This window comes from Saccharomyces eubayanus, chromosome VII, assembly GCF_001298625.1.
Source record: "Saccharomyces eubayanus strain FM1318 chromosome VII, whole genome shotgun sequence".
In the NCBI taxonomy this organism is placed as follows: domain Eukaryota; kingdom Fungi; phylum Ascomycota; class Saccharomycetes; order Saccharomycetales; family Saccharomycetaceae; genus Saccharomyces; species Saccharomyces eubayanus.
In genome coordinates this window covers 662,401-675,507 of record NC_030982.1, presented here as the reverse complement: position 1 = coordinate 675,507, position 13,107 = coordinate 662,401, and the positions used below count along the sequence as shown (strand labels likewise).

Here is a 13,107-nt window from a genome sequence, read left to right as displayed (position 1 = left end):
ACTTAGTGGATGTAAGCAAAGAAGGGGATAATAACAACTGGTTGTCAATTCTTTTTGGTGAGCTGCTCAGACTCACACAAAGTCCAAAGCTATGTTCAGCACACGGTGGATATGCAGAATACAGATAGCTGGCGGAATAAACCGTCTGGGAAGTTACCGGTTAGCATCCACCGGAGGAGCTAAGATTGGTAAGAAATTTGAGACTATGGATCAAATAAAGGCTTATCTATCAGAACCTGTGTGGTCTGTTCATGAATACTTGGGAACGAACGTAGAGGAGAATACCCTTAGATTGCCGCCTGTAGAGCTTGTGAAGAAGCTGCTGCGATTATCAGGCTTGCCCCTAGAAGGAGCGGACATTAAAGCCATTCAAATGCAACTCGCCAAGCAGTTATCATTCGTCAACAGACTGCATAATATACCTGTTGAAGATAGAACAGGTGTGGAAGGGTATGGCGCTCGACTGATGCCGAGGCAAACAACAAAATTGAACTATAGGATGCTACTAGACGCTGTTAAACACCAGAAGCAAGATGCGGATATAGGCGAGGTTAGCGGATCTTGGACGGCTACGGGGCTTGCTGCAGAATCCAAGAATGGGTATTTTGTTGTCAGAGAAGGACTACTTAAAAACCGAAAGTGAGGTCGTCGAAGTACCACTGTTTACCCCCCCCCCCCTCCCCCGCTCAATATATTCTTTTTTACCAAGGTGCTTCTTGTACATATGTTATTACAAGGCTAAATATTTTTTAAATGCGCATATTTGATTAAGTACATAGGTCATAGTGATATTTACAATAAGTCAGGCGAAGGTATGTGTTTGCAAACCGACTAAAACCACCTACCGGTGCTCTGTAGACGATGTTGCCTTTGCCTCTCGACAGCTTTACTAATATACCATCCATACAAAACACCCATCATGGAGCCTCCTAGATGTGCTGCATAATCAAACGATCCCCATCTGAAAGCGCAACCAGCTGCATTCCATGCCACTGATGCTAAAAATGCTACCCAGGCGCCGCCTGGAACAGGGAAGACAAATAACAGTATTTTAGCATGAGGGAACAAATATGAAAAGCATCCCAATACCCCAAATAGGGCGCCACTGGCACCCAAACTAGGCGCTGCAATAGCCAAGCGTGCAAGCTTCGGGTACCATAACGAAAACAAGGACCCCGCAATGGCACTGTTCATGTATAGAGAGAAGAAATTGGATGCACCCAGCATTGTCGAGAGTGAAACACCAAATGACCACAATGCCAGCATATTCATACCCAGGTGCCAAAACTCTTGATGAGAAAATGCACTCCCAATTATGGAAAGCTTGCTTGTCATATGATCCTTCTGCAGTAACATGTACTTCTGGAGGAACCTCCAACATTTAGGCGATTGCCACAACCCGAATACAGCAAGATTGATCCCTAACAATGCGTATACCAAATTCTTTGGATGGTCCTTGAAATACGAGAAGGGTGGCACATACTCAAACAAATATGGCGAAACAAAATAGATCCCTGCCATCAACGAAAAACCCAGGACAGTCATAGAGCCCAGCGAGTTGCCGGTATTTCTCTGCTGTTGGTACTGTTGGAACCTGTTTAAACGCACATATCGATTGGTAGTTTCTTCATTGAAAATGGGCTTCCACCTGGATTTCAGAGTCGACGTTTGAAAGAAAAACCTCTTTGCTATAGGCTGCTGAAAAGCCACACTCCGGCTCACCAGTATGGAAGGGTTTATCAGTTTCGCCGTGCTCTGTGGCCTACCGGTATATGATGCTAAAGTTCTCGATGGGATTAGCGAAATGTTGCTACGAAAAAACACTTTTGTTGTGGGTCGAAGACCTAGCAGGAAAGAGCTTACACCTAGCATGACGACGTGCGAGAAAATTCCTGTGTCCCAGTGTGTGTGTGTGTGTGTGCCAGTTGTAGGTACTGTACCCCTCTCGGTAGTGATCGCCACCTTTACATTTCACCGCTTATTGTACAAGCCAAGCTAGAATTCAGGCTTTTTCGCCCTGGGAATCCGCGCTAATGAGAGATGACTGTTCATCTCCATCAATCTGAGTGCACGTTGGTTTATATATATATATATACACAAAATGTATAAAGGTTTGAGATCGTATAAGATTGGTATACAGAAAACTATGCTTCGAATTCAATAAGGCTAGACTTCTTGTCCGATGGATTTGCTGATAACGGTTCAAAAGGCCTTTCTTGCATAGCATTCGTTTCGTTGGCATCGTCAACTTCAAACCAGGAGCTTTGCAGCAGTTCCTCGTGCTCGGATTGATGGTCCGATGTAAAATCATCCAAATCGTCGTACTTCTCTTCCTTTGTAGTTGTCGAACTTGCTGCGGCAGTTGGCGTGCTTTCTGCCGAAGTGATACTATTCCTAGTTGCCACGGAATCGACCCGGCGACGAACTTGTTCAGCAACTCTTTTGCCGTCAGCTAAGATGCCATCAAACATACTTCTAAGGACTTTGTTTTTGTTATTGACATTGATGTGTTCATCGACGTGAATGGATGATCGTAACGTGTTGGAGAAAAAAAGTTCATAAGTTTCATCTGCCAGAATGATCATTCTAAATGTTGCCAGATCTATGACCTTTGGATGCGTGGGGTCTAGAGCAGGGTTCGCCCTTATGCTTTCCAATCTTTTCAGTTTTGCTGCGTGACTTTCTTCGTCTTCATCGTCGGATAGATCGATCAAATTAACCTCCTCCGCAAGCTCAACTGCCTTAGCATACTCAAATGATCTCTGTAGAAAATTGCTTGCAGCTTTCAAATATCTTTCTGCTTGTTCGGCTTTATATTTTTCTTCATCAATAGTAACACCTGTGGGCAACTCAATCTGGTTCATAGTAACTATTTCCTCGCCATTCTCCCTGATAATATTTTCGGCAATATCATCCTCAATGCACTTTTTAGTCAACAGGTCCACATATCTACCACTCTTCCACGGTTCTGTGAGCAGTAGCAGCCCCTCTGAAAGCTGCAGAACTTCTTCCCTGTGCAGTTCACCATCACCATCCGTATCATACAAAGAAAAGAAATAGTTTATAGCTTGTAAGAGATCAACAGTTAATAGCTTATCCAATCCAGTTACCACGTCGTTTAAGGTTAACTCGCCAATACGAGCAGAATCCCAGTTGTCAAACAATCTTTGCAAAAAATTCCTCTTTTGTTCACGGAAAGCTGGATCGTTTTCTTTTTCACACGGTCTACATGAATCGCAGAACTTACTCAAGAACTGAATAAATACCTCGAAACCCATATTGGATGATCCGGTTCCCATACTGATCTTATACGTTTCTATACTTTGGTAAAACATGTCATAGATATTGGACAAATTGTCACTGGAAAGATTGAACGTCTTTGGCATATGACGCAATTGCGTCCTTTTCATAAAAGTTTCAATATTCTGAAATATGCCCTTTTCATATCTGTGTCTTGCTTGCATTGCCATTTCTTCGGTGATGACACTGAACTCTTTGAATGCTGTTACTAGCAATTCTTGGAATTTCGTGATTTGCCTGTATTTTATATCGCTTGAATCTGGATGTGCACTTTGGCCCAGAGTTTGAAAATAGTGCTTAATGATGGCGATAAACATCCCGTCATCATCAGCTTGTAAAATGTCGTCTGCGTTTATTTTCAAAACAGCCAATGCCACTTGAAATAGTGTAATGGACCCATTCATGAAAAAAATATCCATTATCCTAACAGCATACTCTAGAGGCATTGAGGTGAAAAATAGGGACAAAAACCAAGGTAAGGATACGACAGATATTTGGATATCATGTTGGACAATATATTCCCAGAGAACTGGCATTCGGTCTTCAACAAAGGATTCAAACACCCGTTGGTCCAACAACGTGCCGTACATCGTCTTTGAATAATACCCTGGAACGTAAATGTCACAAAGGTTACATAAGCACCAAAACGCTTGTTCTTCAGACATGAAGATTAAAAACCCTGCAACAACTATGTTCATTGCCTGGCAGTATCCTACATCAGGATTCTTCCATGAATAGGCTGTCAAAACATTCCTCAACCTTTGAATACCTTCTTCAGTTTGGTATGCTGAATATTCTGGTAATGATCTTTTTAAGTCCTTTTCAATTTCATCGATAGCTTGTGAAGTCTTACCAGCGTTATCATTTAGAATTTTTTCATATTCCCCAACATTAGCATAACGAAGATACATTGCACCTGAACATAACTCCCAAATTTCACCTCTCATTCGGTTTGGTACACCGATTCTAATCAATTTCCTGAACATAGGAGTTTGAACAACAGCCAAGTTTCTTCCATTTTGTCTGAAATAATCGAACCACAATCTTAACTTGGCCTTCTCCTTGGCCATAGTGGGATTTCCTGGATATTTAAAATGTTGACCAAGACCTGCCCTAGGTACAGCTATGTCCTTTTTCCCCAGTATATTCTTAGCAATTAAAAACTCAGAATAAGAAGTTTCTAGGAACGCCGTTAAAGCTTTGGCATTAGGGATGTTCTGTTTCAAATTCAATTTCAATTTATTACAAAACTGCTCTGACCTATAACGTATACCAATAAATTGGATCAACACTTTTGCTCCCGAGTATAAGGTCACTAAAAGAGCAAATTCATACGATTCGGATGGCGATCTCTCCACTCGTTTAATAGTAGAGATATTCAGGATCAGTACGCATGACGAATGATCGAATGCATCCCGAAACACCAGGAAGTGAGGCGTCAAAAACAATCTTCCAGAGAATACATAGGCTGTTTTTCTCCCTTTATTGGTCATATCCGAATGATCATTGCCATTGCCGTTGGGGGTTGCGAATGTAACTTCAGCATTTGTATCATCTAAAATGTTCTCATTAGCTGGTAGCTTGTACTTCAATCTGAATTTCTCATCCCTGGTTAAAGTTGGAGTAAAAGTGTCGGCCAGCTTGTCTAAAAATGGGGCCTTTTGACGCAAGGAATCAAAGAATGACATGTTCAATCCTTTAAGTTCTTGTAGCCTAAGCTTCGAAATGGTTACGATGCTTGATTTGGTAAGGTGAATGTTCTACAAAAACACAGTTACTAAAAAGGCCATGGCACCCTTTCCCATTGAACCTTTCTTGAGCTTTTCTTTCTTAAGCTCTTTTTCCCATCTCCTGTTGCAAGGAACGGCGGACCACGTAAAATAATAATGTATGTAATAAATAGTAAAAACGAGAGAAAACGTATTATATCTTAATCTATCGAGGTATATGTGTTAAGAAACAGTATGTGCCGCTGTTCTACTGATTCTGGTTGAGGGGAACTCCCTCTTCTATTGCTAGACTCACTACTTGATCCATCAATTGAGTCATAGCGTCAAAGTCATGGACTGGATCGGCGCAAGAATATATGATACGCAATGTGGTTAAATAATGTGACTTGAAAAGCTGGTTGTATGTACCCACTTCAATACCATTGAGCCAACCGTGTGCCAATGGGTAGAAGAACAAGTTCGCGTGTTTTCTAAACCGGTTTTGTGTTCCTTTCTCTTGATCCCTGCCCAGTTTCCTAGACTTCCATACTGTTTTCGTCTCTTTCATTAGACTCGATGACTCTTGAACTTCAACAAGCGTTAAATTGCCATGGCTTTGGCTATCCCAAGGCAAACGATCTGTAGGAAAATCAAATTTAGGTTTGATGACGGTTGGATCGTCAAGACCTCTTAACTCCCTTGCAGAAAGACCTAACGCAGATAATAATGACATCCTTTGCTGTAATGAAAGCTCCGAATTAAAAAGGATCTTTATTGCATCGGTTACCTTTGCTGGAAGAACGACTAGTACGCTTACTAAGGCATTGATTCTCCATTGTTCGAAAAGCGATTCATCGAATTCATTGTTTAAGCACGTTAGGCTTGACAAAATTCCCTGAGCATAATAACCAACTTCTAATGGGAAATCTGTCTTTTGCCGTACCAATTTTACTGTTTGCTTCAGAAGCGGTATTAATCGAGTTTTCCGAGATTCACCAGTATGTTCATACTCTCTCATTAAGTCTTTCAAAAATACAATCCGCTTAACGCACTCATCATCATCATCATTTTCGTCATCACTATCACCGTCACCCATTGCAAGAGATTGAACACGGCCCGAGATCTCTATAACTTTATTGTTCTTTTCCTCAATGTGGGTATTGAATACTGATGGGGTTTTCAGAGATTTGAAGTCGATGATTTCGTCATCACTGTTGCTTTCGAACTTCAAATTTGGCACATCGATTTTGAAATCACTTTCGTACTTTAACTCATTATCGGATAGAAGCTTAGCAATAAACATGGCCCTTTCTCTTGCCTCACGTTCGTTGCTGCCCAAATGCTTCGTTACACCATTTAAAAATTGGCCGCTATGTGATATTTCTTCTTTCTGATTCTTGTTCAGGTTATAAACCGTGAGCAGCACAAGTAATTCGCAAATTTTTGCATCTCTGTCCTCGTCAGCAAAATCTGCGAATTGATTAACCAATGCATTCGCGGTTTTCACAGAAGTACCATTATCTATCGAACGAACTATTATTTCCTTTAGAGGTAGAGACTGTATTTCCAGCAGTACGGTTAGACTCATGATTTTATCAAGGTCAAACCGCCTTAGAATTTTCCTAACATCATTTATGTTTACTTCAGTTAAATGTGCTTGGACATATGGTATTAGGAACTTAGTAACAAGCCTCCTTTGCACTAAGGGACTACTACTTGATACTATTTTTTGGAATGAAGAAAAATAGTTTTCTTCAAGTAAGAATAATTCGTCCATGAATATGTCAGTTGCTAATGCAGGACTGAGAAGAAAAGTCGACAATAGCCATTCACCTAGGAATCCGTCTGAATTTGTTTTGATATTGTCGTTCTCAAGAACAAATTTCCACTGAAGGCGTAAATATTCCAGGTATTTAGCTATGTCAATTTGGCTGGCCAACAAATTAAATATCTTACTTCCAAAAAAAAAAGCCTTGACGCTATTACGGTTCACGTTACTAGCAGCGCATGTCTTTATGTAGCAGCTCAAACATCCTTGCTCAAGACTAATAACGTCTTTCAAAAACTCTTGATATATGCGAATCTCATTCATCCCACCGCGACGATCTAGTGTTGTAGAGAAAGTTATCAAGTGCGCTAAAAACGTAAACGACTTAGAAACTAGCCGTCTGAGGATCACCTTAGTGTTTCCCGGCAGCGATGGATATACGGGAAGGACGAATTTGATGAGGACCATCGAGGTCTCGAGATTTACTGGCTCATTGGTACAGGTCTCTAATTGCCTTAGAATTTCATGTATCTGATCACTATGTGCCCCATGTTTCAGTGTTTCTAAATCCATTCCACAACTAAATGTCCATACACTTAGTTCCCGTACCCAGCAACAACTTGTTCGCGATCCAGCTTGCCTCTGTTTTCTGTTTTCTGGTGTTTGTTTTTGTTTTCTTTCTTCACACTTCACGGGCCCTTACAGAAAAGAGGTAAACAAACCAAAACAAGTGTATGAATACAAAGCCCATCCACATATCATTGCGGATTTAAAGCAGACAATACACCTGTAATCAAACTATTCCTTTTTGGAAAAGTATATGCATCTACTGTTAAGGACATCAGAACCACTTTATTTGCAATACGTTCCATTAAATACCTGGCTATATCATTTTTTTCTTTTCCTTCTAACTGGGATCATAATATAGCTTGACTCGATCATTACATTTTCGAGAAGAACTCAAAACTACTTTATCCGGGGTAAAGAGACTATAAATTTAAGAATAATGGCGAAGCAAGAGGATCCGTTAAATGAAATAAGCCCGAATACTCCAATGACCAAAAAGTGTCATTTATTAAACGAGACGGTATCGAAAGTCCATCGCGGTAACCAAGCAAGAGCACCAACCTCCACATTGGCCGAAGCCAGTTTAACTACCTCTGATGGGGTACTCACGATGCATAATGGCATAATTCAAAACTTTCTGAAAACTGCCCACAGCAATATAGAATTGGCTACAGAAGATATCAATAATGTGGACCGCTCATTAAGTTCGATATATTCTCTATTGAAGAGCCGCCATATGCTGGGCCATATGAACTCTACTGTCAAGCAGCACTTGATGATAGTTGTCAAACTTATAAATGGCAACGTATTGGGGTTAGCTTCATCTGAGATCATTTTTCTTTATAATGAAACAAACTTATTTCAAGCTCACAACTTGAAAGACGTCCTCCTTGCGGACTTCAATGTATGGAATGATTATTATCTTTCGAACTTAAAAATACTGACGTTACAACTTGTACTGAAGAGAAAGCTAGTGAAAGAATATTTACCGCATGTGTTGGAGCTGTTTTCCCATGACGAGAGATTCCTGCTGAAGGATTCCAATCTGAAAGCGCACGCCCTTACAAAAATCGTATTAAACTTCTTCTCTGTAATACCGAATTGTAAAGCCTTATTTGGTCTGAAATTTTTGCAGTACGTCAAGCAGTATAAATTACCTTTCAAAAACTACATTAGCAACATCAGCATTGAAGATTTCAGTAAAAAACTTCTGCATAAAAGTTATATTGACACAGGGCCTAATAAAATATATTTAAATTCATTTTACTTATCCTATTCCAGACTGTACGATGGCCTGGATAAGTTGATGCTTTTAGATCTTTTAAGTTACGAACAGCCTTCTAAATTACAAGGCATGACCAGCGTGAAGAAGGAGTTGAATGAGTACTGCAATATGACCGAAAAGCGCCTTCTTTGGTCTTGCGTTTCTCCCGATGATTTGGGTGTGGTGCTCGAAAGCGCGACAGCATTTTTGCAAGGCAAAAGGAGGAAATTATCAGTATCATTAGATTCTTTAGTATGTCTTTGGTCTACTATACGTCTAGAAGGTTTACGAAAGAATAAGGATATTTTAAGGCAATTTGATAGTACTATCATTTATGTTAATTCGAATATCAAATCCATTGATGACGATCTTACTGTAAATTCAATATTCGATCTTTTGACTATTCTATCTGAGATCTGTATTGATTATAAGGAGTTCAAACGATTGGCAAACGTGGTTAGTCTTTTTTTCAATGCATCAGTTTTATTCAAAAGACATTCTTTCCTATTGAAGACTGCCGACTTGGAAATCAAGAGTCTTTTACTTAATAATGACCCGAAAACAGTTCACCGGACCATGTTAAAATTCGAGAAGTTTATTTCAAGCGCCCAAAATCTTCAAAAAAAACTTGAAGTTTTCTCCTATTTGTTCAATGTATACTGCCTGCTGAGGATTGACTCCTTATCATTTATTTTTGATTTTTGTCAGAACGCATTCATACATTGTTTTACACGCCTAAAATCATCCAAATTCATAGAGTTTTCAAACTGCTCCGAAGTTATGCTTTCCATACTATATGGGAGCTCGTCTATAGAAAATGTTCCGTCTGAGAATTGGTCACAGTTAACTAGGATGATTTTTTGTTCATTAAGGGGAAACCTTGACTTGGACCCTTCCGAATTGAATGGCAAATCAGATAAACCACACCTCTTGAACAAGTATGAGTTATTAATTAGGATAGTGTATTTACTAAACCTGGATATGAGTAAACACTCAACAACGAATCTATCAAACATTTCCAAAATGTACATAAACAAATGGTTAACACCGCATGAAGTAACCGAAAAGATATCACCATTTGAAATGAATTTTGTCAAAATGCTACTGTGTTACTTAAATTTTAACAGCTTTGATAAACTATCCATTGAACTCTCACTCTGTATCAAATCAAAGGAAAAGTGTTTTTCCAGCATCATGCCTTATGTTGACAATTATTTACTACAAGCCTATTTGAGCTTACATATGATTGATGACGCATTGAAACTAAAGAATCAGTTACAAATAACAGCAAACTTGCAAACAGCTAAAATGGAACACGCACTACTACATGTTGACTCCTTAATGGATATTTACTTGTGGGAGGCTGACCTAAAAGTATTTCAAATAAACTTTCGCGAAACGCTACCTACTCTCAGGCCTGAATTATTTGATATTAATAACGAATACAAGCAACCGATGTCATTGTATATCAGAGTTATTCTTTTGAATATAAAGCTTTTTAACGTAAGCGCGAAGCTCAATATCAAGGCTGGTAAGGTAATATCGGCTGTACTGGATTGTAAAAAGGCACAAAACTTGTCTTTATCCCTACTTAAAAAGAAGAATCAACTATCACAGGGATCAAGGTTGGCTTTACTAAAGAGTTTATCAATCAGCTTTTTCCAAATCATCGACGTATGTATACGTATTGGATCTGCAAGAGATTGTGAATTCTACTGCAAAGAACTGTCCAAGATTCTGTGCGATTTAGGGGAACCGATCATTGTTTATAGATGTCTTCATTTCCTTCACAAGTACTATATGATTACAGAGCAAAGCAGCCTTCAAAGTATAACCCTAAAAAAAGCAAACAAGGCATTCGACTACCTGGATGCAGAGGCAGATATCACAAGTCTGACAATGTTTTTGTACGATAACAAGGAGTTAGTAAAACTAGAACAGTCGTTGGTACTTTTTTTTGGTGACCAGCTAACCAAGACATTTCTGCCGAATCTATGGAGACTTAAATTGGGAGAAAATATTGATGATACTATTTGTTTGCCTGAATATAAGGCTATGAATATAATCAACCAAGCCCGCAACATGTGGCAGAAGGTAATCAGCCAACTGGAGGAAGACCCCTTTTTTAAAGGTATGTTCGAGTCTACCTTAGGGATCCCTTCTTTCTTAACTGCTCTTCCTAGTACGATGTCCAACAATGTACTCAAAACCCCGTCGAAGCATGGTATGGGGCTAAAGCTTTGCGATTCTCCAAGATCATCGAACATGACACCTAAAGGGAAGAACATAAGACAAAAGTTTGACAGAATTGCCGCTATTGATAGACTAAAAAAAATGAAACTACTTTTAGAAGGCTTAAAACTAGACACATTGGAAAATCATGAATTGTCCAAGATTGCCTCCCTATTTTCACTAACGCTAACCATTCTTTCGAATATTACTAACATTCATAATGTTGAGGGTAATTTAATAACCAGCTTCTCTCTAACTGATCTGCCAAGGCACATGCCCTTGCTATTCGATAAGACATTAAATAATATCAATAATGAGGAGTACAAAAACTTTCATACATCTTCACTAAAAACCATCGGCAGCATATCCGCCGCCACAGAAAATGATGCAATTTCTGTCGCTCAACAAAACATAATGGATAGCAATTTGGATATCAATGTCATCACTATTGACTTTTGTCCTGAAACCGGAAATTTACTTTTATCGAAAATTGAACCGAAGTACGAAAGAAGAACGCACTTAAGATTACCATTAATACGATCAAATTCAAGAGACCTTGATGAAGCACACCTTTCGTTTATGGAGGCAACAAAGGAACTACTTTCTATCATTAAAGAAAGTAATGAAACAACTTCGGTGGAGGTTACCAGCAAGATTAAAACTAGAGAAGAGAGGAAGTATTGGTGGACCACAAGATACGAATTGGATAAGAGAATGCAAGCATTATTGAATAACATAGAAAATAGTTGGTTTAATGGCGTTCAAGGTTTTTTTAGCCCTGAAGTCGTCAATGGCTCTCTCTTTGAAGAATTTAAAGGTAAGTTCTATGAGATTTTACATCAAAACCTACCCTCCAGGAAACTCTTTGGAAATCCAAAAATGTTTATGAAGATTCAAGATTGGGTGATAGAATTGTTTTTAAAGCTCAACCCCCAAGAAGCAGACTTTCTTTCAAAGATGGAAGATTTGATATATTTTGTTCTCGATATTCTTCTATTCCATGGAGAGGAAAATGCTTATGATGAAATTGATTTCAGCATGCTTCACGTACAATTGGAAGAACAGATAAAGAAATATAGAGCGAATATGACAACCAATAGTATATTCCATACGTTTTTGGTAGTTAGCAGTTCATGTCATCTTTTCCCATGGGAGTGTCTTTCATTTTTGAAAGATATTTCAATTACTCGTGTACCTTCTTACGTTTGCCTAAATGAACTCTTATTGCGTTTCCATTATAAATTACCCATTTCTGTATGCATCAAGGACAACATTAGTATGGTATTAAATCCAAATGGCGATCTGTCTAGGACTGAGTCAAAATTCAAGGGTATGTTTCAAAAAATAATCGATACAAAGCCTTCCTCTCAGTTAGTCATGAATGAGAAGCCAGAAGAAGAAACACTTTTGAAAATGCTGCAAACCTCCAATTTGTTTGTTTACATAGGTCATGGTGGTGGTGAACAATATGTAAGAGGGAAAGAGATTAAAAAATGCACCACAATCGCTCCTAGTTTCTTGCTGGGTTGTTCTTCAGCAGCGATGAAGTATTATGGCAAGTTAGAACCTACTGGAACTATTTACACTTATTTGCTAGGTGGTTGCCCCATGGTATTGGGTAATCTTTGGGATGTGACTGATAAAGATATCGATAAATTTAGCGAAGAGCTTTTTGAAAAGATGGGATTTACCGACAACGTTGACGATTCGAATGGCGATAACTTATCTGTCTCACATGCTATCTCAAAATCTAGAGACGTTTGCCATCTACGCTACTTGAATGGTGCAGCTCCTGTTATTTACGGACTACCGGTTCAATTCACGTCATAACCAGTACCTTTGTTTTAGGTTAGTCACGAGCCTTTTTTTGACACTTTGAGAGATGGATACGACAACCAATCGATGATTCTAAATTGAACCGCATTCGGGTGTCATTAGATTGCATTATTATTTAAAATTCATAAATAAAGGCATATTTTTATTTTAATTTTTATACTCACATTTTTTGTGGCATACAGATCTAACGCATTAAAATATTCGATTGATCGTATTGCCCCAGAAAAACCTTTAGATGTTGAACTTTTGTTGTTTGAATACTATCTCACCAAACTATGATAAGGTAAATGTAAAAAAATCTTAATCATCTAAAAAAAAAAGTGAAAAATCTATATTCTATAAGAGCTGCGTTACGAAATATTTAGAAGGAATAGCTATGAGTAGAGGAAAAATTGTGTCCAATGCAGATTGTTCCCTGAAAGACGAATGGA

At 38.8% G+C, this 13,107-nt stretch overlaps 5 protein-coding genes across 5 annotated transcripts; 2 read left to right on the top strand and 3 right to left on the bottom strand.

Annotated features, from left to right (window-relative positions):
* Window positions 1-91: 91 nt before the first annotated feature.
* On the top strand, window positions 92-643 carry GTF1 (glutamyl-tRNA(Gln) amidotransferase subunit F; the record flags this gene model as incomplete). Its single annotated transcript, XM_018365213.1, has 1 exon — window positions 92-643. One exon carries the CDS (start codon window positions 92-94, stop codon window positions 641-643), a length of 552 nt encoding a protein of 183 aa, XP_018222313.1.
* A 188-nt stretch (window positions 644-831) lies between these two features.
* PCP1 (rhomboid protease PCP1) lies at window positions 832-1,872 on the bottom strand (the record flags this gene model as incomplete). Its single annotated transcript, XM_018365212.1, has 1 exon — window positions 832-1,872. One exon carries the CDS (start codon window positions 1,870-1,872, stop codon window positions 832-834), a length of 1,041 nt encoding a protein of 346 aa, XP_018222312.1.
* Window positions 1,873-2,144: 272 nt separating this feature from the next.
* MDR1 (GTPase-activating protein MDR1) lies at window positions 2,145-4,988 on the bottom strand (the record flags this gene model as incomplete). The annotated part of the gene is made up of 1 exon (XM_018365211.1): window positions 2,145-4,988. The coding sequence occupies one exon, from the start codon at window positions 4,986-4,988 to the stop codon at window positions 2,145-2,147; it is 2,844 nt and encodes a 947-aa protein (XP_018222311.1).
* Window positions 4,989-5,277: 289 nt separating this feature from the next.
* Window positions 5,278-7,350, bottom strand: TEL2 (Tel2p; the record flags this gene model as incomplete). Its single annotated transcript, XM_018365210.1, has 1 exon — window positions 5,278-7,350. One exon carries the CDS (start codon window positions 7,348-7,350, stop codon window positions 5,278-5,280), a length of 2,073 nt encoding a protein of 690 aa, XP_018222310.1.
* A 433-nt stretch (window positions 7,351-7,783) lies between these two features.
* On the top strand, window positions 7,784-12,670 carry ESP1 (separase; the record flags this gene model as incomplete). The annotated part of the gene is made up of 1 exon (XM_018365209.1): window positions 7,784-12,670. One exon carries the CDS (start codon window positions 7,784-7,786, stop codon window positions 12,668-12,670), a length of 4,887 nt encoding a protein of 1,628 aa, XP_018222309.1.
* Window positions 12,671-13,107: the final 437 nt, after the last annotated feature.